Below are 26,953 nucleotides of genomic sequence, written 5' to 3'. Positions count from 1 at the left end.
GTAATAGACTTAGGTAGCAGTGGGGAAATTAAAAACCAGAGCATGTCAGGAAGGGGCAGAAGGTATGGAGTAAAAGGTAAAGTAATAAAAAGGGCAAAAGCAGGAACTAAGTGTCACAAAACATCTTTGAAAGTTCTCTATCTGAATGCACGTAGCATTCGTAACAAAATAGATGAGTTAATGGCACAAATAACTACATATGGGTATGATCTTGTGGCCATTACAGAAACATGGCTGCAGGGTGACAATGCCTGGGAATTAAACATACCAGGTTATTTAACGATCAGGAAGGACAGGCAGGAAGGAAGGGGAGGTGGGGTGGCTATGTTAATAAAGGAAGGAATCACTGTAATACAGAGAAATGATATTGGGTCAAAAGATCAGGATAATGAAACAGTTTGGGTGGAGGTAAGGAATAATAAGGGGAAAAAACCACTAGTGGGCGTAGTCTATAGGCCTCTGAACAGTGGCAACTCTGTTGGACGGAGTATCAATCAGGAAATAGTTGAGGCTTGTAATAAGGGAACATCTATAATTATGGGGGATTTCAACTATCATATTAATTGGACAAATCAAATTGGGCAGAGCAGCCTTGAGGATGAGTTCATTGAGTGTATTAGGGATGGGTTTCTTGAGCAGTATGTAACTGAACCGTCCAGGGGGCAAGCAACCTTAGATCTGGTCCTGTGTAACGAGACGGGATTAATTAAAAATGTCCCAGTAAAGGATCCCCTTGGAATGAGTGACCATAACATGGTTGAATTCCATATTCAATTAGAGGGTGAGAAGGTTGGATCTCAAACAAGCGTGCTAAGCTTGAATAAAGGAGACTATGAAGGTATGAGAGCGGAATTGAGTAGAGTGGATTGGGAAAATAGATTGAAGGGTAAGACGATACATGATCGGTGGTGTACATTCAAGGAGTTATTTTACAACTTCCAAAAAAAAAATATTCCACTGAGAAGAAAAGGGTGTAAAAGACAGCCATCCGTGGCTAAGTAAAGAAATTAAGGATAGTATTCGACTAAAAACAAGGGCATATAAGGTAGCCAAATCTAGTGGGAGGATAGAGGATTGGGAAAACTTTAAAAGACAGCAAAAAATAACAAAAAGATTGATTAAGAAAGGGAAGATAGATTATGAAAGTAAATTAGCAAAAAATATAAAAACAGATAGTAAGAGTTTTTACACTTATATAAAAAGAAAAAGGGTGGCTAAAGTAAATGTTGGTCCCTTAGAGGATGAGACCGGGAAATTAATGGTGGGAAATATGGAGATGGCAAAAACACTGAATATTTTACATCAGTCTTTACAGTAGAAGACACTAAGAATATCCCAACACTGGACAAACGGGGCTAAAGGGGGGGAGGAGCTAAACACGATCAAAATCACTAAGGAAGTGGTACTCGGTAAAATAATGGGACTCAAGGCGGACAAATCACCTGGACCTGATGGCTTACATCCTAGGGTCTTGAGGGAAGTGGCGGTAGGGATTGTGGATGCATTGGTAATAATTTTCCAAAACTCCCTGGACTCGGCAAAGGTCCCGGCAGACTGGAAAACTGCTAATGTAACACCCTTATTTAAAAAGGGCAGTAGACAGAAGGCTGGAAACTATAGACCGGTTAGCCTAACATCTGTGGTAGGTAAAATTTTGGAGTTCATTATTAAGGAGACAGTAACAGGACATTTGGATAATCATAATTTAATAGGACAAAGTCAGCATGGTTTTATGAAGGGGAAGTCATGTTTGACAAATTTGCTGGAGTTCTTTGAGGAAGTAACGTATAGGGTGGATAAAGGGGAACCAGTGGACGTAGTGTATTTAGACTTCCAAAAGGCATTTGATAAGGTGCCACACAAAAGATTATTGCTTAAGATAAAAAATCACGGGATTGGGGGTAATATTCTGGCATGGATAGAGGATTGGCTATCTAACAGAAGGCAGAGAGTTGGGATAAATGGTGCATTCTCAGACTGGCAATCAGTAACTAGTGGTGTTCCGCAGGGGTCAGTGCTGGGTCCCCAACTCTTTACAATCTATATTAACGATTTGGAGGAGGGGACCGAGTGTAACATATCAAAGTTTGCAGATGATACTAAGATGGGAGGGAAAGTAGTGAGTGAGGAGGACATAAAAAACCTGCAAGGGGACATCGACAGGCTAAGTAAGTGGGCAGAGATTTGGCAGATGGAATACAATACTGGAAAGTGTGAGGTTATGCACTTTGGCAGGAAAAATCGTAGAGCAAGTTATTATCTTAATGGCAAGAAACTGGAAAGTACAAAGGGATCTGGGGGTCCTGGTGCACGAAACTCAAAAGTTAGTATTCAGGTGCAGCAAGTGATTAAGAAGGCCAGTGGAATGTTGGCTTTCATTGCTAGGGGGATAGAATATAAAAATAGGGAGGTATTGCTTCAGTTGTACAAGGTATTGGTGAGGCCGCACCTGGAATACTGCGTACAGTTTTGGTGTCCATACTTAAGAAAGGACATACTTGCTCCCGAGTCAGTACAAAGAAGGTTCACTCGGTTAATCCCGGGGATGAGGGGATGGACATATGAGGAGAGGTTGAGTAGATTGGGACTCTACTCATTGGAGTTCAGAAGAATGAGAGGCGATCTTATTGAAACATATAAGATTGTGAAGGGGTTGGATCGGGTGGATGCGGGGAAGATGTTCCCGATGATGGGTGAAACTAGAACTAGGGGGCATAGTCTTAGAATAAGGGGGCTGCTCGTTCAAAACTGAGATGAGGAGGAACTACTTCACTCAGAGGGTGGTAGGTCCATGGAATATGCTGCCCCAAAAAGCTGTAGAAGCTACATCATTACATAAATTTAAAACAGAAATAGACAGTTTCCTAGAAGTAAAGGGAATTAAGGGTTACGGGGAGCGGGCAGGAATTTGGACATGAGTCTAGGTTCGGATCGGTCATGGCCCTGTGGGTAGCGGAGCGGGCCCAGGGGCCGTGTAGCCTGACCTCCTATTTCGTGTGTCTAATTCTGTTAGATTCAGGAGATGGTTCTGTGATAGTGGATTGGTGGTTAGGATCAGATCAGCCATGATCTTATTGAATGGCGGAGCAGGCTCGAGGGGCCGATTGGCCTACTCCTGCTCCTATTTCTTATGTTCTTATTACAAGCTTCAGTTCTCCATGGAATACCTTCTTAGTAGTCCAGTATTAGGCATTCAGACTAAGTGACCAGCCCATCTTGGCTGCGCCTTTATTATCATTGCCTCCGTGCCTGGCATGTTTGCTCTCCTGAGTCCTGTGTCTTGAGCCACCATCGAATTTTCATGATCTTTCTGAGATAACCTAGGTGGAAGGGATCGGGTTTCCTGATGTGGCGACTGTAAATGGTCCAGCGCATGCTCGCATACAGTAAGGATGTTGTAATTTTCATCCCATACCAGATTTTCAGTGAACACTGATATTTATTCTGTACTGTCTGATCTGTAGCTTCCATTAACTAGACAGTTGTTGAGTTCTAAATGTCAAATAATTTTGAAAGCAAATGTAAAATATTGCAAATAACAACAGAAAACGCTGGAAAAACTCAGCAGGCCAGGCAGCATCCGCGGAGAGAGAAACAGAGTTAACGTTTCAGGTCCAAGACCTTTCATGACAAAGCGTCATCGACCTGAAACGTTAACTCTGTTTCTCTCGCCACGGATGCTGCCTGGCCTGCCGAGTTTTTCCAGTGTTTTCTGTTGTTGTTTTGGATTTCCAGCATCCGCAGTATTTTGCTATTGTAAAATATTGGGCCTGCTTCAAGGCAGTTAATGATACTGTTTTATCACTGATACCGGTTGGAGTCTGGCATCTGATTTAAATGACAGGAACTAGCCATATCTAAATGTGTGCTTGCTTACTCACTGGCCTCTAATTGTTGGTTACATTTTCAGCATTAGTGAAGAACTGACTGGAAAGTTGGCTATTTGACAACATTTGAAAAGCTAAAAATGAAGTTTAAGAAATTCTTGGATAATCTAATCGACTGTCTGCAAACTTAAAAAAATAGTCTCTTGCTGCTTGGAATTGTGCTACGGGTGTTGAGACGACCCCTTTGCCAGCAGTTTCTCCAGCTAACTTTGTTCCTAAGTTATACTGTGCACTGTGAGTTGATGGGAAGTTGTTTTTGGCTTCACAAATTGTGTGGCGTAACTGTTTCTAATTAATTGCATGTTTGTTTTGGTGCGTATTTAATTCTCTTCCCCCTTATTTTGTTCTAGGATTTGTTGACATCTTTTCAAAAAATAAGGAACGCATGGGTGTTCATGCTGCAAAAATCTTGCGCTTCCTCCACAGGAACCGAATTCCAAGTAATGCAATTCCATTCCCCATGATGGACAGTTACAATAATATATGTGCCATGCGTTCCTCCGTTTTGAAGGATTGCCTAAAGCAGCTGTTGGAGAAAAAGAATGGTAAGACGCTATGTCTTTATGTGGAATGTAATAGTCTAAGTGGCATGAATGAGGCTTTTAAAAATATTATTAAACTACTCAACCATGGTTTTTAAAAGATTAAGGATTTTGGATGTTTTAAACTTGTTTTTTATGAAGCTGCTCGTGAGGATAAAACAGGGGTGTCTGTTTAAGTATTAGTGTCCTTTTCTTTTGCTTTCCTACATTGCTCCTCTTTTTCGAAGGTACAAGGGATCTGGCTCCATGGTCGCTGGAAACTCATTACCTTGCATAAGTGGCAGTAAAGGTTCGAAAGACTGAGCATTGTGTGGGCATTGAATTCTTATTTACAAAGCGTGCCAGGGACAAGCTAGTCCGTGGCACTTAAGGGAGAGCTCCAAGCAATTCGCACAACACTCCTGGAAGATTCCTGTCCCTAGAAATCATTTCATCCATACAGGAAAGTCCAGTTTCAGAGTACAGGAAACTTTGTGCTATCCGGCACCGACGGGACCGAGCTGTTGCCGTCCCATCAAAACTGCCGGACAAACCAGCGCTAATGTTGAAACATACGGAGATTTTGAGCTCCGTATCTGGCAACAAACCCTGTTGCTTAGCAACAGCTTCTAAACAGTCGGTCGTACCTCGCAAGCGTCTCTGTAGCTTAGCAACAGCTTCAGCGAGACCTTGCAGAGCCTGACTGGTGGGGAAAAAAAGCAACGAAAAGAAAAAAAACCCTAACGAAACGGCTCCTGATTTTTGCCGGTGGCTCGAGCATTCCAGACAGTTAACCTCCGGATAAACCAAAGTTTCCTGTAAATGGGTCACAGTTCTTGAAGGTGGTCATTTTCTGCTGTAGACGGAGACAGTTAATGCCAGCAATTACCAGACGAGGTTGCACTGCTTCTAGTCCTGATTGGGTCACGTTTGATTGGGAAATGTCCGCACAGGACTTGTTGAAGTTGAATTTTGTAAGAGCTGCTTGTTGCTAGTTTGAATAGAAGAGCACGTTCCTGTAACTTTGACCTGACGGACGATGAATAAAATGACCTTGAAAATGCCCATATTGTGATATTTCCATGTAATACTGCAAGCTGAGAGATGTCTGCTGCGAGAACCTCTTTGGCAGCAATCAATGACTGTTCTCTGGAAAGAGATCTTGCTTCTCCTGTGTAGGGGAAATGAATGGCGCTGGGAGCTAGATGTTGGAGTGCTTTATGTGTTCAATAAGTTATTTAGAGGTTTTTCTCCTTCCAAACATCATATTCGTTGGCACGGATTGCACTTTTTCTAGCAGACTCTTGGGCGTTGCTGTAACTTAGGGCCACCCTGCTAGAAGACCGTGTGGAAAGCAATAGTCTGAAATTAACTGCTTGATGTCTGGTCACTCAGGTGGTGTTTTTGGGTATCAAATGTCTAAGATCAAGAAGTTTGTGATGTGGCTTAGGAGAGTCTGTGTGATAATGAGACCATTTTCTGTTTGTTTTAATTCTTGGCACGGACGGACATCCTCGCCTAGTTTTATTGTCTGAACAATTTCCCTTTTTAAAAAAAAAAAAAAAGTCCCTACATTCCGTATAGATGTGTGTTTCGGCTTTGCGCTAGAATGGTTTTCCCACATTAAAAAAATCCTAGTCCTCCTCCTGTGACATTGCTTGGGTGTGTGCAGAAGGTGACGAAGGGCAAAAAAAAAATTGGAAATTTATACTGAGGAGGGAATAAGAACATAAGAACATAAGAAGTAGGAGCAGGAGTAGGCCATACGGCCCCTCGGGCCTGCTCCGCCATTCAATAGGATCATGGCTGATCCGAACCTAGACTCACGTCCACTTCCCTGCCCTCTCCCCGTAACCCCTAATTCCCTTACCTGCTAGGAAACTATCTCCATTTTAAATTTATTTAATGTCGCAGCTTCCACAGCTCTCTGGGGTAGAAAATTCCATAGATTTACTACCCTCTGAGTGAAGAAGTTTCTCCTCATCTCAGTTTTGAAAGTGCAGTCCCTTATTCTAAGATTATGCCCCCTAGTTCTAGTCTCACCCATCAGTGGAAACATCCTCACCGCATCCACCCGATCAAGCCTCCTCACAATCTTATATGTTTCGATAAGATCGCCTCTCATTCTTCTGAACTCCAATGAGTAGAGTCCCAACCTACTCAACCTTTCCTCATACGTCAACCCCCTCATCTCCAGAATCAACCGAGTGAACCTTCTCTGAACCGCCTCGAGAGCAAGTATATCTTTTCTTAAATATGGAAACCAAAACTGCACGCAGTATTCCAGGTGTGGCCTCACCAATACCCTGTATAACTGCAGCAAGACTTGCCTGTTTTTATACTCCATCCCCCTTGCAATAAAAGCCAAGATTCCATTGGCCTTCCTGATCACCTGCTGCACCTGCATACTAACCTGTGTTTCATACACCAGGACCCCCAGATCCCTTTGTACTGTAGCACTTTGCAGTTTCTCTCCATTTCGATAATAACTTGCTCTTTGATTTTTTCTGCCAAAGTGCATAACCTCACACTTTCCAATATTATATTCCATCTGCCAAATCTCCGCCCACTCACTTAGCCTGTCTATGTCCTTTTGCAGGTTTTTTATGTCCTCCTCACTCACTGCTTTCCCTCCCATCTTTGTATCGTTGGCAAACTTGGATATGTTGCACTCGGTCCCTTCCTCCAAATCGTTAATATAGATTGTAAAGAGTTGGGGTCCCAGCACTGATCCTTGTGGGACACCACTAGTTACTGATTGCCAGCCTGAGAATGAACCATTTATCCCAACTCTTTGTTTTCTGTTAGATAGCCAATCTGCTACCCATGCCAGTATATTACCCCCAATCCTGTGATTTCTTATCTTGATCAGTAATCTTTTGTGTGGAACCTTGTCAAATGCCTTTTGGAAGTCCAAATACACTACATCCACTGGTTCCCCTTTATCCACCCTGTATGTTACATCCTCAAAGAATTCGAGCAAATTTGTCAAACATGACTTCCCCTTCGTAAAACCATGCTGACTCTGTCCTATTAAATTATGTTTATCCAAATGCTCTGTTACTGTTTCCTTAATAATGGACTCCAACATTTTGCCAACCACAGATGTTAGGCTAACTGGTCTATAGTTTCCAGCTTTTTGTCTACTTCCCTTCTTAAATAAGGGTGTTACATTAGCAGTTTTCCAATCTGCCGGGACCTTTCCTGAGTCCAGGGAGTTCTGGAAAATAATCACCAATGCATCCACAATCCCTACCGCCACTTCTCTCAAGACCCTAGGATGTAGGCCATCAGGTCTGGGGGATTTATCCGCCTTAAGTCCCATTATTTTACTGAGTACCATCTCCTTAGTGATTTTAATCGTGTTTAGCTCCTCCCCCCATTGCCCCCTGTTTGCCCAGTGTTGGGATATTTTTAGTGTCCTCTACTGTAAAGACTGATACAAAATATTTGTTCAGCGTCTTTGCCATCTCCATGTTCCCCACCACTAGTTTCCCGGTCTCATCCTCTAAGGGACCAACGTTCACTTTAGCCACCCTTTTTCTTTTTATATAGCTGTAGAAACTCTTGCTATCTGTTTTTATATTTTTTGCTAGTTTACTTTCATAATCTATCTTCCCTTTCTTAATTAATCTTTTAGTTATTGTTTGCTGGCTTTTAAATGCTTCCCAATCTTCTATCCTCCCACTAGAATTGGCTACTTTATATGCCCTTGTTTTCAGTCGGATACTATCCTTTATTACTTTACTAAGCCACGGATGGCTGTCTTTTCTTTTATTCCCCTTTTTCCTCAGTGGAATATATTTATCTTGAAAGATGTGAAATATCTCCTTGAATGTAGACCACTGCTCTTGTACCGTCTTACACTTTAATCTGTTTTCCCAGTCCACTTTAGTCAATTCTACTCTCATACCTTCATAGTCTCCTTTATTTAAGCTCAGTATGCTGGTTTGAGATCCAACTCTCTCATCCTCAAACTGAATTTGGAATTCAACCATATTATGGTCACTCATTCCAAGGGGATCCTTTACTAGGACATTTTTTATTAATCCTGTCTCATTACACAGGACCAGATCTAAGATTGCCTGCCCCCTGGTTGGTTCAGTTACATACTGCTCAAGGAACCCATCCCTAATACACTTTATGAACTCTTCCTCAATGCTGCCATGCCCAATTTGATTAGTCCAGTCAATATGAAAGTTAAAATCCCCCATGATTATAGCTGTTCCCTTATTACAAGCCCCAACTATTTCCTGATTTATACTCCGACCAACAGAGTTGCAACTGTTAGGAGGCCTATAGACTATGCCCACCAGTGACTTTTTCCCCTTATTATTCTTTATCTCCACCCAAGCTATTTCACTATCCTGATCCTTTGACCCAATATCATTTCTGACTATTGCAGTGATTCCATCCTTGATTAACATAGCAACCCCACCTCCCATTCCTTCCTAATTGTCAAATACCCTTATATAATTGCAAAATACTGCGGATGCTGGAAATCTGAAATAACAACAGAAAATGCTGGAAATACTCAGCAGGCCAGGCAGCATCTGTGGAGAGAGAAACAGAGTTAACGTTTCAGGTCTGGGACCCTTCATCAGAACTGGAAAAAGCTGGAGATGTAACAGATATTAAGCAGGTGCAGAGACAGCGGGGCGGGGGGGGGGGGTTAGGAGGGGAGGAAGAAATAGAAAGAACATCCTGTACTTTTGTAAGAGGCAGGAAAGATAAAATGTTGCAAATGGGAATGGCAAAAATCATACTGCATGAAAAATGGGGGCAGGGATAATTGTCTGAAATTGTTGAACTCGATGTTGAGTCCAGAGGGCTGTAAAGTGCCCAATCGAAAGATGAGGTGCTGTTCCTCGAGCTTACGTTGAGCTTCATTGGAACAATGCAATAGGCCGAGGACAGAGAGATCAGAGTGGGAGTGAAGCGGAGAATTAAAGTGACAGGCGACCGGAAGCTCAGGGTCACCCGTACGGACTGAACGGAGGTGTTCCGCAAAGCGGTCGCCCAATCTGCGTTTGGTCTCCCAAATGTAGAGGAGACCGCATCGTGAGCAGCGAATACAGTATATTAAATTGCAAGAAGCACAAGTAAATCGCTGTTTCACCTGGAAGGGGTGTTTGGGGCCCTGGGCAGTGGGAAGGGAGGAGTTAAAAGGGCATGTCATAATCATAATCAACTTTATTGTCATTGTTAGTGCACAAGTGCAGTACAACGAAATGTAGGCTTGCGGCTCCCGAGAGTGTACATTTTGATTAAGACTTTAAACTTTCAACATACACTTGGCTTGTAATACATACATTAACATAAACATAACCATAATAAAGTGCATTGGCAGATGTGCAGGCTTTAGAGTTTATTTGTGGAGTTCAGTAGGATGACAGCCCTGGGAAAGAAGCTGTTCCTAAATCTGGTCGTACGGGTGCGAATGCATCTGTAGCGTCTCCCAGATGGCAGGAGGGCGAACAGACTGTGGCTGGGGTGGGTCGGGTCTTTGATGATGGACCGTGACCTCCGTAAACAGCGTTTCTGGTATATGTGCTCTATGGTCGGTAGCCGGGTGCCGGTAATGCGTTGGGCAGTTTTGACTACCCGCTGCAGGGCTTTCCGGTCATAGTAGCTACAGCTGCCATACCATACTGTGATACAGTTCGTCAGGATGCTCTCTATTGTGCAGCGGTAAAAGTTAGAGAGGATCAGGGGTGACAGGTTACATCCCTTCAGCCTCCTTAGGAAATATAGGTGCTGCTGGGCCTTCTTCACCAGAGAGGGGGTATTGAGGGACCAGGAGAGGTCTTCTGTGATGTGGACTCCGAGGAACTTAAAGCTGTCCACCCTTTCCACCACAACCCCATTGATGTGGATGGGGGTGTGACTTCCGCCTTTAGACTTCCTGAAGTCCACAATGGTTTCTTTGGTTTTCTTGATGTTAAGGGCCAGGTTGTTATCGGCGCACCACTTCACGAGATGCTGGACCTCCTCCCTGTAGGCTGACTCATCGTTGTTGGTGATCTGGCCTACCACCGTGGTATCATCCGCAAACTTGATGATGGTGTTGGAACCATGAACAGCCACACAGTCGTGGGTGAAGAGGGAGTAGAGGAGGGGGCTCAGCACACATCCTTGTGGGGCCCCCGTGTGCAGGGTCGGGGGGGGGGGGGGGGGCGGAGGTGTGGTTACCTAATTTGACAGACTGGGGTCTGTTTGTTAGGAAGTCCAGGGTCCAGTTGCAGAGGGAAGTGTTCAGGCCAAGAGTGTGGAGTTTGGTGGCCAGCTTGTTGGGGACGATAGTGTTGAATGCTGAGCTGTAGTCTGTGGACAGCATTCTGATGTAGGTCTCTTTACCATCTAAGTGATTCAGTGCAGAGTGTACAGCAGTTGTGATTGCATCCTCCGTTGATCTGTTTGCACGATAGGCAAACTGGTGTTGGTCAAGAGAGGCGGGAACACTGGCTTTGATGTGAGCCAGGACCAGTCTCTCTCAACACTTCATTATGATGGGTGTGAGTGCGACAGGTCGATAGTCGTTCAGGCACGTCACAGCTGTTTGTTTTGGCACAGGAATAATGGTAGCGGTCTTGAAGCATGTAGGGACTACTGCCTGGGCCGATGACAGATTGAAGATGGCGGTGAAGACATCAGCCAGCTGATCACATTCCTTGAGTACCCGTCCAGGGATGCTATCCGGTCCAGCAGCCTTTCGTGTGTTCACTCCGCGTAGAACACCTTACGTCGGAGGTCGACAGAGTGAGCACCTGGTCTTCCGGGGGTGGCAAGGCTTTGGTAGCCGGCTCCCTGTTGTCCCTGTCGAAGCGAGCGTAGAAGTTGTTAATCTCCTCCGGAAGGGAGGCATCGCTAACCGGGGGGCTGGTGTTTTTGCTCTTGTAGTCAGTGATGGACTGGATGCCTTGCCCCATGCGCCGGGGGTCCGAGTTATTGTGGAAATGATCCTCTATCCGCAGTGTCTGTTTCCTTTTGGCAGCCCTGATACCCTTTTTTAGGTTGGTCCTAGCTGCACTGTAAGCCGCCGCGTCGCCAGATTTAAATGCTGCGTCGCGTGCTTTCAACAGCGAGCAGACCTCTCCGTTCATCCAGGGTTTCTGGTTGGGGTATGTCCTGATATTTTTATGGGTCGTGACGACCTCGACGCAGCTGTTAATGTAGAATAGCACTGTGGATGCGTATTCCTCGATGTCATTATGGGCAAACATGCCCCAATCAGTGCGTTCGAAGCAATCCTGAAAGGGCATGTGTTGCATCTCCTGCGCTTGCACGGGAAGGTGCTAGGTGAAGGAGCAGGGCTGTTGGGGGTGATTGAGGAGTGGACCAGGGTGTCGCGGAGGGAGCGGTCCCTTCGGAATGCTGAAAGGGGAGGTGAGGGGAAGATGTGTTTGGTGGTGGGATCACGTTGGAGGTGGCGGAAATGGCGGAGGATAAGTACAGGATGTTCTTTCTATTTCTTCCTCCCCTCCTAACCCCCCCCCCCCCCCCGTCTCTGCACCTGCTTAATATCTGTTACATCTCCAGCTTTTTCCAGTTTTGATGAAGGGTCCCAGACCTGAAACGTTAACTCTGTTTCTCTCTCCACGGATGCTGCCTGGCCTGCTGAGTATTTCCAGCATTTTCTGTTGTTATATCAAATACCCTTGTATGTTTAGTTCCCAGTCATGATTATCTTGCAGCCATGTTTCCGTAATGGCCACCAGATCACACCCATGTGTAGTTATTTGTACTGTCAACTCGTCAATTTTGTTATGAATGCTGCGTGCATTCAGATAAAGAACTTTCAAATATGTTTTCTGGCAATTTATTCCTGCTTTTACCCCTTTTACTACTTTACCTTTATCATTATACATTCTGTCCCTTCCTGACACGCTCTGGTTTTTAATTCCCCCACTGCTACCTTGCTCTATTGCCGTCTCTGCTGTCATTTTTATTTTTCGCTCTCTTAAAACCTCCCCCCCCACTAATTCGTTTAAAGCCCTCTCTACAGCCCTAGTTATTTGATTCGCCAGGACTCTAGTCCCAGCACTGGCCAAGTGAAGTCCGTCCCAACAGAACAGCTCTCTCCTGTCCCAGTACTGATGCCAGTGTCCCAGGAAGCAAAACCCATTTCTCCCACACCAGTCTTTGAGCCACGCATTTAACCCTCTAATTTTATTTACCCTAGCCAAATTTGCACGTGGCTCAGGTAGTAATCCAGAGATTATTACCCTTGTGGTTCTGCTTTTTAATTTGGCCCCTAGCTGCTCAAACTCCCTCAGCAGAACCTCCTTCCTTGTCCTATCTATGTCATTGGTACCAACATGGACCACGACAACTGGATCCTCCCCCTCCCACTCCAAGTTTCTCTCCAGCCCAGAGGAGATATCCTTAACCCTGGCACCGGGCAGGCAACACAGCCTTCGGGACTCTCGCTCTCGGCTGCAAAGAACTCTATCTATCCCCCTAACGATACTATCCCCTACCACTACAACATTTCTTTTATCTCCCCCCACTTGAATGGCCCCCCGCTCCACGGTGCTGTGGCCAGGTTGCTCATCCTCCCTGCAGTCCCCGTTCCCATCCTCACAGGGAGTAAGAGCCTCAAACCTGTTGGGCAAGAGCAAGGGCTGCGGCTCCTCCAACACTACCTCCTGGATCCCCGTACCTGCCTCACTTCTAGTCACACCATCCTGACCCTGGCCACGGACTACATCTGAATTAATTAATCTAATTGGTGTGACTACCTCCTGAAACACAGAGTCCAGGTAACTCTCCCCCTCCCTGATGTGTCTGTGTTTGAAGCTCGGTCTCCAGCTCTTCAACACGGAGCCGGAATTCCTCGAGCAGCCAACACTTACTGCAAATGTGATCACCGTGAGCATCAATGGTGTCCACCAGCTCCCACATATTGCAGCAGCAACACATCACCTGATCTCCCATTCTATGCAATTAATTAATTTTATTAATATTATTCTTAAATACCCTCTGCCCCGATTCTAGATGATGAATATCGCACCTTAGAAACTATAAACCACAGAGTTTAAGATTAAAAAAGAGAGAAATACTCACCAACCAATCACTTACCCGCTTTCTGGTGACGTCACACTTGGATGAAACAACAGGAAGGTATATAAAAAATAAATAATGTGAGCACACATGTTCTTAAGGTGCATGTGTGACTGAGCCTGACGTAAAGCAACGATATTGGGACCGAAGCCAGGGGGATAAAAAATCAAGTTGGAGGCAAAGTGAATCCTAGGCCATTGAGAGGAAGCTTGGACTCGGAAAAGAAACAGGAATGTGGAATACCATTGAGGCAAATTTAGGAATAACTCGAGAAAATCATAGCGTTTTCATGGTTTTGATAATCCAATAAATGATCACAGATTCAGCTGGGTCAGAGATCACTTTTGGGGGGGGGGGGGGGGGGAAATGCTGCAATGTGATTGAAATTGCAGCCTTCAAATTTGTTGGTTTGCAGAATCTTCGATCCACATTTCAGCAAATCATGCTCAAGCTGCTTGTTCGAGCTCGGGGAAAGTACGACACTTCCTCCCCCCGCTCCCCCGGAGATAGTTAACTTGCCAGTGTACAAATTCAATGTGTGGTGTGCTATATGTGAAACTTAATTATGTAGATAGGTGTGACCGGATCAGGTATAGCTGTGATTCTCTGTGGCTGAATAGCCTTATGACACACATTTTAGACTCGTGCATATTGTATTAGCAGTTGCCAAATTAGTACCTGGTGTGTATATAGTTGTGGTGCAAGATTTTACTTTCCATGCCCAATATTTTAACTGAGATTCATTTTGTTCATTTCAATTTTCAACTGAGTTTAAAATTCATCCGTGGTTGATGGTTTACATCTTGAAATTAACGCGCTGTACCTTTCGATCCAAATGTCACAGTCATCAGGACCAAGAATAGTGACGAGTTTCTGACGTCTGCCATATTTTGGGCAGTAATTGGTTTTATTATTTACCCTGTTGCAGTTCTAAAAGTCATGAGAGAACTATTCAACCTATTCTGCAATGTAATGGTATCTGGCCCCCAGTACCCTCAGGGAAGCTGGGTGTACATGAGGGAGAAAGGAATAGAAGGATATGCTGATAAGGTTGGATGAAGTGAGGTGGGAGGAGACTCGTGTGGAGCATAAACACCGGCATAGACCAATTTGGCTGAATGGCCTGTTTCTGTGCTGTAAATTCTATGGGCCAGATTGTGCTGTAGCGGGGCATCTAATGGCATCTGCCGTTAGTTAGACTTGCCCTGCTCCCTTCAGCACAAAACATGTTTTGCCCACTGTTGTTGAAAGTGCGAGCTGATAACAGCGCAGCGAGGGAAACAGGGCATCTGGGACCTGAGTGGTTAAGACACCCTGCTGGTTGCCTTGTTCAATCAGATTGAAGGATTGAGAAATAAACAGTGGACGGCCTGAGCGGGTAAATTAGAATGCGTGAATTCAGTGTCAAATCATGTACAGAGAGGGAAAGAAAGATTGGATTGAGAGAGAAAGGAAAAGTAAAGCATTTTTAAATTTGACGTTTAAAAAATCTCCAACAACCATTATTACCTGAAGGAATGAGACTCCACACTTGTAATAGTTCATTTTCAGTGCCAGAGAGGTTGTTTGGCATTATTTAACAATTGTCACGTTCTTAAAAGGATACCTAACGTTCTATGACGGGTTTACTTCGTATCTACCATGTAATTGCAGCAACTCCACGACATTCAATGCATGTCAGTGGTGAGGCAGATAACAAAAAAGCTAACAGCGCAACTTGGACAGCAACTTTTGGATATTGCAGTTTAACCGCGCATCTGCTCCTCGATTTGAAGTTGCTGTACTATTTACATTTAATTAACGCTGAGCGCCATTATTTTGGCAGCAGAATCTGGCCCGTTGTAATTCTTTGTTTTGTTATCCAGTTCAGCACAAAATTTTAGTTTTTTTTTTAAACTGTTTTTCCAAAATAAACTGTGGGGCCCCCCAAGCCGTATCAACTTTGAACTCATCGATAGTTGAAATGAGACAGGTTGGCGAGATATTCAGATAGATGGAAGGAAGGATCGTCTGTGTGTTCTGTCTGAGCAGCTTCTGGGAAGAAGCAATGCTAATTTGAGTAATTGTACTTAATGTGCTCAATTTCAATTTCATTTGTCACATAACCAAATACAAGAAGTGAAATCCAGTCAGTGAAATGCTTTTTTCTTAACGAGCCGAGCGCACCAAGCAGCAAAGGACACTTAGCTGCCTGGTACGCACGGAGCCCGCAAGGACGGCCAGCGGACCGAGGGCGGGAAAAGCAAGCCCTGGAAGGTCGGACACCGCGGGAGGCTCGAAGGTCAGACCGGGTGGAAGGAGAGCCAGGGAGAAGCAGGCCCCGGGACGTCGGTACCACGGCGGCTGCAGATTGTCGGGCAGGAGTGCGGGAAAGGCGGAGCGAGGCGAGAGCGGACCCTCTTGTGATGGCGCCGATGAAGATGGCTGCTCTTAGCCCATTGGTTGACTCTGTTTTCCTCCTATTTCCTTCAATTCCTTTTTCCACCAGGTTACTTCAGTTTCTTCCCTCCTCCCATCTCGATTTACAATTAAATTCTTGGCCATGACTGTTTCATGATGTACATTGGCGGTATTATGTTTCTGCTTTTGGGTTTTCATATTGCTTCAACTTTAACTCTAACTCTAAAACCTATTTTTTTGGCTCGGGGCCTGTTGTTATGCAATTAAATCAAGAGGGAGTTCAGATAAATATCATCCTGCTCTCCAGCGCTCCAATCGTTGGTCAGTAGCAGCGTGTGTAGTGATGTTTGTAACATTATACCCCGTTTGAGTTCACATAAACTTGTTAATGTAAATTGTTAGTACTATAAAATCTATATTAAAGACAAATCCTAGCAGGCTTAAGATACAAATTTTCCAGTTTCAGACTCAAAACCACTATCCACATCCTAGAACAGTAAGTATTTACAGCATAGAAGGAGCGTGTTCGGCCAATCGTGACTGTGCCTGCTCTTTGTTAGAATAATCCCAAACTAATCTCGTTGTCTGATGTCTCCCTCATAGTACTATATCTTCCTTTGCTTCAAATATTTTTTTTTTTTTAAAGACACAATGGCCTCTGCTTCAACTACACCCTGTAGCAAAGCAATCCATACTCCCAACATCCCTCTGCCGAAAGAAATTTCTCCTTACCTTGCATCACTTTTCTCGTGCTGTGACTAGAAGTGGCTGAATGTTTGTTTGTTTCCTGGCAAATGTCAAATATCTATAAGCTTTTTTGTTTTAAAGGGTTGTGGAATCATTTGGTAAAGCTTGATACACATATGTAACATTTTGACATCCACATGCTTGGGGAGGGAGGGACAAAAAGAGAATCAGTGATACAGATTTCAAATGTTTCCTCTTGCCATGAAGGCACCAACTCCAGCAAAGGAATGGTTCTGCATATACCGCCAAACCCCTGGTTACCCTGTCCGTGGCCATTTGTCTTCTATAAGCCAAGACGGCGAGTGTTGGTAGACTATCTGACGATAACCAGAGGGCACAGATTTATGGTGACTGGCAAAAGAACCAGAGCCGACATGAGGGAAAACTTGTTTACACAATGAGTGGTTAGGATTTGGAAAGCACTACCTGATAGGGTGGTGGATGCAGAATCAATAGTCGCCTTCAAAAAGGAAAGGGAACTAGAAGGAGAAATATTTGCAGCGATATGGGGAAAGAGCGGGGGAGTGGGACTAACTGCATTGCTCTTTGAAAGAGCCGGCACAGACTCGATGGGCCGAATGGCCTCCTTCTGTGCTGTACTATTCTATGATTCTACTGGGGGCATTGCAGCTGAGCTCCAGCCTGTTTCTGCTCAGCGCCCCCAGCATATTCCCAGCGCAAGTCACAGGATAGTGATCAGGAGCTGGTAACCTGGCCGATTTATTTCTCCATCTCTCTTCTCCCCCGCCCCCCACTCCATTCTCAGCACAGTGGCACTGAGGCTAATTGTAATTCCCAGCTGGGATCAGCTATTTTTGAACATATTGGGAAGCAAAACTGGGAGCTTCTGGGCTGTGGCAGCAATTTTCAAGCACTTAATGAAGTAATCAAAAGATTGAATTGAGGCAATAGAGTGACATAATACAAATTAGCTCAGACAAAATGGATCCTAAATCCTTGTTTCCAATGACTGTTTGTTTATGCTGGGTGCTCCAATAAATGTAAGGCGTTCCAAAATTTTGGAAGTAACCATTTTCCGAGTGAATGCAATGAACAGGGACTGAACGCGAGAGAACGCGAACTTTCTAATGTAGCGCAGGTTTGCAACAAATTTAGAAGATTGCTTTTTTCCAAACCTTACCAGGTGACCTTTCAACAGCTGACGCCCAAATTATTCTCTCAAAAATGGTGAATACAGTAAAGTTTGAGGGTCCTATAATCTGGTGTTTGATTACAGAAAGGCTGCCGTTACGGTTCCCAACAGTTCATATTAATTCTGTAAACATGCCAGTTAATTAAAGTTGCTGATTACATTTATACGTTTTCTTTCCCGTGAACCTTATCATTGGATAACTAACAATACCAGATAGGAATAATGTAGAGTACAGAGCAAGTTAAAAATCTACACTGTGTTTATAAAAAAAAAAAATGCAATGAAAAAGCTGATTTTGGATGACACCCGTTTATATATATATATATATATATATAATATATATATATATATTAAAAAAAAACCTTACATTTATATAACACCAGATATATTGACCCTGGATAGGATGCAGTGTAGATTCACCAGAATGATACTGGGGCTTGGTGGGTTAAATTATGAGGACAGGGTGCATAACCTTGGCGTTTATTCCCTTGAGTAAAGAAGATTGAGGGGTGATCTGATCGAGGTGTTTAAAATGTTAAAAGAATTTGATAGGGTAGATATGGAGAAACCATTTCCTCTGGCGGGGAATCTGGAACAATGGGGCATCATAAAATTAGGAGGGAAATCAGAAAGCACTTTTTCACACACAAAGTAGTAGAAATCTGGACTTCTCTGCCCCAAAAGGCACTGGATGCTGGGAGAATTGGAGCTTTCAAGACTGAGATCGATAGACTTTTGTTGGGTAACAGTATCAAGGGATATGGAGCAAATGCAGGTAAATGGAGTTGAGGTACAGATTAGCCATGATCTCATTGAATAGCGGAGCCCTTCATGACCACCGGATGTCTCAAAGCGCTTTACAGCCAATGAAGTACTTTTGGAGTGTAGTCACTGTTGTAACTACTCAAACCAAAAGCAAATTAAATCTTGGACAAAAATAGTCATTACCGATATCCTTTTTTGTTATTTGACTTGTGTGTGCTATCATAATTTTAGTAATGCATTTCTTAATTCCTTACAGAGCAAACTATTCAGTGTCCCACAGATATAAATGGTGATCGAGAGCTGGATAAGTTGAAGGTGGTAACCAAGTGCTACACCACCATCGAAGCTTCCTCAAACTCTACCGATGTTGACAAGATGACCAATGGAGAAACTACTTCCTACTGGCAATCCGATGGGAGTTCGTGCTCACACTGGATCAGGTGAGCAGACTAGTGGTGACCGGTGTGTATATATATATATATATATATATATATATATATGTGTATCTGCTTATAGAACAGAAAATTTAGTTTCCAGATTAAATTGAGTCAAATTCACTAAGTTTGAAACAACTTAATCATTTGTACCATTTTTTGAGGAGAATGTACAAATAAAATTGTAAAGCTTTGTGGAATAGACAAGACACTAAGTTAAATAAAACCAAGTTAATCTGTAGGTCTATTTAAAGTTAAAACATGACTGGTGGATAAGGGGACTTGGGTCCATATTGGTAAAGGACAAGCTCAGGACTGATTTCTGCACACTAAGGGTAATAAGTCGCTGGAAAGGTTTCCAGGTAGGGTAGTGAATACAATTTTGAGCTCCTCACTATAGGAGGGATAGATTAGGTTTGGTAAAAGTATGACAGATTACCAGGATGATTCCAAGGAATAAGGGACCAGAGTTACTCGGATAGGCAAGAGCAGCCTTTCTTTGTCAAACAGAAGATTGAGGGACCACTTTATAGATGGATAGACAAGATAAGCATTGACTATTTCCATTGGTAAATAAATTTGAAGACAAGAGGCCATGTCGTCAAGTTGAGCACTAAATTATAAAGGGAGAGATTAGAAGAATCTTTTTTCTTGCATAATGTTTTTGGAATATGGAATGCCTTCCCACAATGCATTCGAAAAGGTCCTTTTATAATTAAGATTTAAGAATAAATAAAAGTATGGGGAGAAAGCAAGAAAATGGGATTAGTTTGGGGAGACAGCAGGAAAACGTGCAAGATCAGTCCCTGTGAGGAGTCGAGAGTCCGTGCAGGCAGGAAGGGCCCAGTGGCTGCCTCTCTTGCTAAAATTTGCTTCCTTCACGCTGTACACTTGTGATTATTTTATCTCCATCTTTACTGCACCATTCTTCAGAGAAGAGTGGGTAGAATGTTGGGCAGTTCAGCAGTTTGAGCTTTGATGAAGGGTCCACACAGAATCGTTAACTTCTCTGTTCTCTCCACAGGTACTGACTGACTTGCGTGTTTCCAACATTTTCTGTTTTTGTTTGATTTCCGGCACCTGCATTTCTTTATTGCTCTTTGTTAACCTGTTTCTCTGTCGCCGCCCCCTTCCCGCTCAGATAAAAAACTTGGCTCAACTGAGATGGGGAGCATCTGGGGGAACTGAGGGGGGGAAAGAGGGGGGGGCGGGGGGGAAAGAGGAGGGGGCGGGGGGGGGAAAGAGGAGGGGGCGGGGGGGGAAAGAGGAGGGGGCGGGGGGGGGAAAGAGGAGGGGGCGGGGGGGGGGAAAGAGGAGGGGGCGGGGGGGGGAAAGAGGAGGGGGCGGGGGGGGGAAAGAGGAGGGGGCGGGGGGGGGGAAAGAGGAGGGGGCGGGGGGGGGGAAAGAGGAGGGGGCGGGGGGGGGAAAGAGGAGGGGGCGGGGGGGAGGAAAGAGGAGGGGGCGGGGGGGAAAGAGGTAGGGGGAAGATGAAAGAAACTGCTATCCTGCCACTGTGTGGTGTATGTGCTTTGTTCACCAGTGTGCACTGTCATATAAGTTTATTTTTGTCTTGTTCTTTTAAAAAAAAAACTGTAAGGAAGAATGCATTTGCTCTTTATTTTGCAGGTTGCGGTTAAAGCCTGATGTTGTACTGAAGCACTTATCAATAGCAGTGTCAGCTAGTGATCAAAGTTACATGCCACAGCAGGTGACCGTATCCTTGGGGAGGAATCCCAGCAATCTGCAGGAAATCCGTGATGTCCGTATTCCCAGTAACATGATTGGATACGTTACTCTTCTGGAAAATGCAAGCATCAACCACCCATGTAATTGTACAGAGTTATTGGTGTTTGGTTCCGATAAGTATATAAACTGTCAGTTTAATCTTACCTCACATTAAGCAAGTAGTTAATTAACTGATGGTTTTCAGTATTGGTCCAGATCAGATTTCTCTTAGAATCCGAAGATTAATTTTAACGTGATTTGTGGTGCAAACTTCATTATTAAATTCTACGTCACCATGTTTAGCTCCTGCACGGGATTATATACTAAGATTTTTTTTTTTACAATACAGATACTTGCTTAACTCATTCTATTTAGTTTGACAAAGTTGTTTCAAACCCAGCTGTTGCAGCAGGAAGAAGTAAAGCAGTTATCTTGGAATTGATCGTTGTGCTTGGGCAGTGGCAGGAGAAACGAACAGTACATTATTTAGTTACTGTAATATCCATCTTTTTTGGCCTATTAATATGTACAGACTTGTGGAATAGATGTGTTCTACACTGGAACTTGTGTGAAATCCTTTCAAGAGGGAATTGGATAAATACTTAAAAAGGAAAAATTTGCAGGGCTATGGGGAAAGAGCACGGGAATGGGACTAATTGGAGAGCTGTTTCAAAGAGCCGGCACAGGCACGATGGGCCGAATGGCCTCCTGTGCTGCATCATTGATTTCTTTAGCATGTTTACATAACATCTTTGCTTATCTGTGATTTTTAAAAAAATGGGTTGATACTTCATAATCTGCACCAGAAATATGTGCGTTTTATATACATGCAATAACAATATTGCATATGGCATGCACTTCCTGTACACCTTAACCTTACTTCCTGTGTACTGCTGTTCTAATGGAAAGACCGCATGTTAACATGTCAGTGGTTATATCCAATGTTGACATTTTATAATGTCAACTTTTCACCATGATGGTTTGTTGATAAACCAGACAAATCACTCAATGCATTTTGTAAAATATTTCGGCTGTCATTTTTCTTAGTAACTGAAATTTTTAATGTCTAAAATTAGCCTGGGCTTTGAGTACATACCTTTACCTGAAAAGTTGAACAGACATTTCAACCACAGCTGTACGTTCTGAGCATGTGCAGTTTGTACCTGTGGTAAACCACTTTTATCGTTCACTATCGTTACACTATGGTTATCACTGTTTATATCGTTACACTATGGTTATCACTGTTTACACTGTTGTATCACTACACAAGGTCACCTCTTGCCACGCTATTATACCTGGGCTGACCACAGCTGACTCCGCCCATGGCTCCGCCTGCTTGCCCAGGTATAAAGGTGGTCGACTGGCTGGTATTCCTCCTTGTTGGATCCGATCACCCACGAGGGTGGGCTCTGTTATTTAGCCAATAAAAACCTATAGTTACTAACTTAACTCGTCGCTTTTCATGAACTGAATTGATAGGTATATCAATTTTATTGGCTAAATTTTGAAATGTCTACAACGGAGCAGCCAAACGACCAGTCAGATGTACAGCCTCAGCCAAACGGCCATCTACAACAGCCCCAGCAGCCGGCCTGGCTGCGAGCCCTCCGGCCGCCGTACCTGGATCTAAACCCACAGGCTGCGAATTCAGCCCTCGACTTCGAACACTGGCTGAGCTGCTTCGAAGCCTACCTGGGAGAATCCGGCATGCCTCCGGCATCCAAACTAAGAGTTCTGACCGCTCAGGTGAGCCCTAAAGTATTTGCACTCATCCGGGACCTTGCCACATACGAAGACGCCCTCAACCTGCTAAAAGAACAGTATCGGAGCCCTGTAAACTCAATGTACGCCAGGCATCTCCTAAGATCCCGCTCGCAACAGCCAGGAGAGTCGGTTGATGAATTCTTACGGGTGCTGCAAATACTCGGCAGGGACTGTGACTTTAAAGCCGTAACAGCTGCAGAACATACAGATGGAAACATCCGAGATGCCTTCGTGAAAGGCCTTCGGTCAGACTACTCACGGCAAAGACTGCTGGAATCAAAGGACCTCGACCTGAAAACAGCTACTATCCTCGCTCGCTCCTTGGAAGTGGCCCATCGGGACCTCGAGGCGTACTCCAGGTACTGTGGTGCGCGACCCTGGGACTCGGGCCCGACCCCGGCCGCAATATCCCTCGCACCGCCGCCTCTGGGACCTACCACAGCGTCGGTGTCCCGGAACCGATCGGGACCGCCACCCCCGGTACCGGCTGCGACATCGGAGCCCCGCGATCAGGCCGCTGGCTGCTTCTTCTGTGGCCAGGCGAAACACCCGAGGGCGCGCTGCCCTGCAAGAAACTCGACCTGCTCCGACTGCCACAAGAAAGGCCACTTCGCGAAGGCCTGCAGGGGGAAAGCCACAGACGCCAGCAGTGCCTCATGCGAGTTGTGGGGGCGGCCATCTTTCATCAAGGCCACAGATGCCAGTATCCCCTCGTGAGTCATGGGGGCGGCCATCTTTGATCAAGGCCACCGACGCCGGCAGTGCCTCGTGAGTTGTGGGGGCGGCCATCTTCTCCGCCATTTTATTCAACGTCGTGGGCGCCGCCATTTTGTTCACCACACTCGACCGCCACCTTGTCTCCAGACCTGACCACCGCCTCACCCGCAGACTACAGCAGCTCGCTCAGCCATACACTAGCCTCCGTCACACTTGACCAAGCTCGCCCGCATCACCTGTCCAAGTCCATGATGGACATCAAAGTAAACGGCCACGCCACGACCTGCCTGTTCGACAGCGGAAGCACGGAGAGATCCATCCAGACACGGCGAGCCACTACTCCCTCACTGTCCGGCCAACGCGCAACCGGATCTCGATGGCGTCGAGGTCCCATTCTACAGACATCAGCGGCTACTGTGTTGTGACCCTGTCGGTTAGGGGCACGGAGTATAAAAATTTTAAACTTCTCGTCCTGCCCCAGCTCTGCGCTGCCGTCCTACTAGGGCTGGATTTCCAATCCCACCTTCAAAGTGTCACTTTGGCATACGGTGGACCCCTCCCCCCACTCACAGTCTACAACCAGCAGCTTTTAAACCGCCCACCGCGTACCACCTGCGGCCTATCCACCCTCAAGGTCCCGCCCCCCTCCCTGTTCGTTAACCTCACCCGCGACTGTAAACCCGTCGCTACCAAGAGCAGGCGGTACAGCGCCGGGGACAGAGCTTTTATTAGCTCCGAGGTGCAGCGACTCCTGAAGGAGGGCATCATCGAGAGAAGCAACAGCCCCTGGCGTGCCCAGGTCATAGTCGTTAAGACCGGCGATAAACACCGCCTGGTCATCGACTATAGCCAAACCATAAACCGGTACACCCAGCTGGACGCATACCCCCTTCCCCGCATATCTGATATGGTCAATCAGATTGCACAGTACCGGGTATTCTCTACCATCGACCTTAAGTCGGCCTATCACCAACTCCCTATCCGCCCTGAGGACCGCCAGTATACCGCCTTCGAGGCGAATGGCCGCCTCTACCACTTCCTTAGGGTTCTCTTCGGCGTCACCAACGGGGTTTCGGTCTTCCAAAGGGAGATGGACCGGATGGTTGACCAGAACGGGCTGCATGCCACGTTCCCTTAACTAGATAACGTCACCATCTGCGGCCGCGACCGGCAGGACCATGATGTTAATCTGGAGAGATTTCTCCGTACGGCCCAACGGCTGAACCTCACCTACAATAAGGAGAAATGTGTGTTTAACACCTGGCGCCTTGCCATCCTCGGCTGCGTAGTAGAGAATGGAGTCATCAGCCCCGACCCCGAAAGAATGCGCCCCCTCATGGAGCTTCCCCTCCCCCACTGTCCAAAGGCGCTGAAGAGAACCCTGGGGCTCTTCGCCTACTATGCCCAATGGGTGCCCAATTATGCGGACAAAGCCAGACCCCTCATGAAGTCCACCTCCTTCCCCCTGACGGCAGAAGCATGCGCAGCCTTCTCCCTCATAAAGGGAGACATTGCTAAGGCCACAATGCACGCGGTGGATGAGTCTATCCCTTTCCAAGTGGAGAGCGATGCATCCGACTTCGCCCTAGCTGCAACCCTTAACCAGGCGGGGAGACCTGTGGCCGCCTTCTCAAGGACCCTCCAGGGCCCTGAGATCCGACACTCTTCGGTCGAGAAGGAGGCCCAGGCGATCGTGGAGGCAGTACGACGCTGGAGGCATTACCTGGCAGGCAAACGATTTACCCTCCTCACCGACCAGCGCTCGGTCGCTTTTATGTTTAATAACAAGCTGAGGGGCAAAATCAAGAACGACAAGATCTTGAGGTGGAGAATCGAGCTCTCCACCTACGATTATGATATCTTGTACCGGCCTGGTAAACTGAACGAACCCCCAGATGCTCTATCACGAAGTACATGCGCCAACGTGCAAATTGATAGACTGCAGACCCTCCACAACGACCCCTGCCACCCCGGGGTCACCAGACTTTACCACTTCATTAAGGCCCGCAACCTGCCCTACTCCATCGAGGAGGTCAGGACCATGACCAGGAACTGCCAAACCTGTGTCGAATGCAAACCGCATTTCTTTAGGCCGGACAGAGCAAGCCTGATCAAGGCCACCCGCCCCTTCGAGCGCTTGAGCATCGATTTTAAGGGGCCCCTCCCGTCCCCTGACCGTAATGTGTACTTCCTCAACATTATTGATGAGTACTCCTGTTTCCCCTTTGCCTTCCCCTGCCCAGACATAACCAGTACCACGGTCATCAAATGCCTGAACGACCTCTTCGCCTTGTTCGGGTTCCCGAACTATATACATAGCGACCGGGGCTCATCCTTCATGAGCGAGGAACTTCGCCAGTTCCTACTAGCGAGAGGTATTGCTGCAAGCAGGACCACCAGCTACAACCCCCGAGGGAACGGCCAGGTGGAAAGAGAGAACGCGACTGTCTGGAAGGCCGTTCTCTTAGCCTTAAAGTCTAAGGGCCTCCCAACCTCTCGCTGGCAGGAAGTCCTCCCGGCAGCGCTGCATTCCATCCGGTCACTGCTTTGCACTGCCATTAACGCCACCCCCCATGAACGAATGTTTGTTTTCCCCAGGAAGTCGACTACGGGAACCTCGCTACCAACATGGCTGACTTCTCCGGGGCCTGTCTTGCTGCGAAAGCACGTGAGGGCCCATAAAACGGACCCCCTGGTCGAGAGGGTGGACCTCCTGCACGCCAACCCCCAGTACGCCTATGTGGCATACCCAGACGGGCGGGAGGACACAGTCTCCTTACGAGACCTCGCACCCTTGGGCACCCCTGAGACACCACCGTTATCCCCCACCACCCCCCCAAATCCAGCCCGGGTAGACGGCATGCCGGAACCCCACGAGCCTTCGCCGACCACGCAGACACCAGCATTAACATCGGATGCTGCACCACCGCCGCCGCTGCTGCGCCGATCAGAAAGGCTTACGAGGCCTCTGGACAGACTGACATACCCGAACTGGTAGTACACTTCACCCCGCTGGACTCAAATTTAAACAAGGGGTGAATGTGGTAAACCACTTTTATCGTTCACTATCGTTACACTATGGTTATCACTGTTTATATCGTTACACTATGGTTATCACTGTTTACACTGTTGTATCACTACACAAGGTCACCTCTTGCCACGCTGTTATACCTGGGCTGACCACAGCTGACTCCGCCCATGGCTCCGCCTGCTTGCCCAGGTATAAAGGTGGTCGACTGGCTGGTATTCCTCCTTGTTGGATCCGATCACCCACGAGGGTGGGCTCTGTTATTTAGCCAATAAAAACCTATAGTTACTAACTTAACTCGTCGCTTTTAATGAACTGAATTGATAGGTATATCAGTACTGTTTCCCAGCATGCTACCTGTGCATCAACAAGAGTTCAAAGGTTGAAATGTGTGTCCCCTCATCTTGTGAAGATTTCAGAGCTTTGTTGCTTTTTCCAAAAAAATGTTTAAAGTAGCTAGGGATTGAACACTCATTGCTTCATTTCAGGCAAGACTGGTATTTAAATCTGCTCCGGCAGATTGTATCCTTGATCAGCACCTGTGAGGATGGCTTCTTTCACAATTCGGAAACTGATTTATTTAAGCAACTTGCCTCTATTTTGGTTGTTAAAAAAACCTTTCCTGAACCCTTTCTGAGGCTTAAAGAATTTATTTTGTAAAACTTGGGAACTTAGAAAACATATTTTGAGGTAACTTATTTATTTATGGAAACTTATGTTTATGAAAGACTATATTATTACAGAATAGG

The 26,953-nt window shown here is 45.8% G+C and overlaps 1 protein-coding gene across 1 annotated transcript in view; it reads left to right on the top strand.

The window, feature by feature from the left end:
* The window catches only part of LOC147102034 (zinc finger ZZ-type and EF-hand domain-containing protein 1-like), a 58,417-nt gene that overhangs the window by 18,806 nt on the left and 12,658 nt on the right, over window positions 1–26,953 (top strand). Inside the window, exons 3-5 of the mRNA XM_085964187.1 lie at window positions 4,238–4,432; window positions 18,793–18,976; window positions 20,597–20,796. Coding sequence (XP_085820313.1) covers window positions 4,238–4,432; window positions 18,793–18,976; window positions 20,597–20,796 — 579 coding nt within the window. The remainder of the gene's footprint in view (window positions 1–4,237; window positions 4,433–18,792; window positions 18,977–20,596; window positions 20,797–26,953) is intronic.

The sequence above is a fragment of the Somniosus microcephalus genome, chromosome 22 (genome assembly GCF_052327205.1).
Source record: "Somniosus microcephalus isolate GS21.2 chromosome 22, FLI_Smic_1.0, whole genome shotgun sequence".
In the NCBI taxonomy this organism is placed as follows: Eukaryota; Metazoa; Chordata; class Chondrichthyes; order Squaliformes; family Somniosidae; genus Somniosus; species Somniosus microcephalus.
The sequence above is the reverse complement of the archived record's forward strand: the minus strand, read 5'-3'. Positions and strand labels throughout refer to the sequence as shown.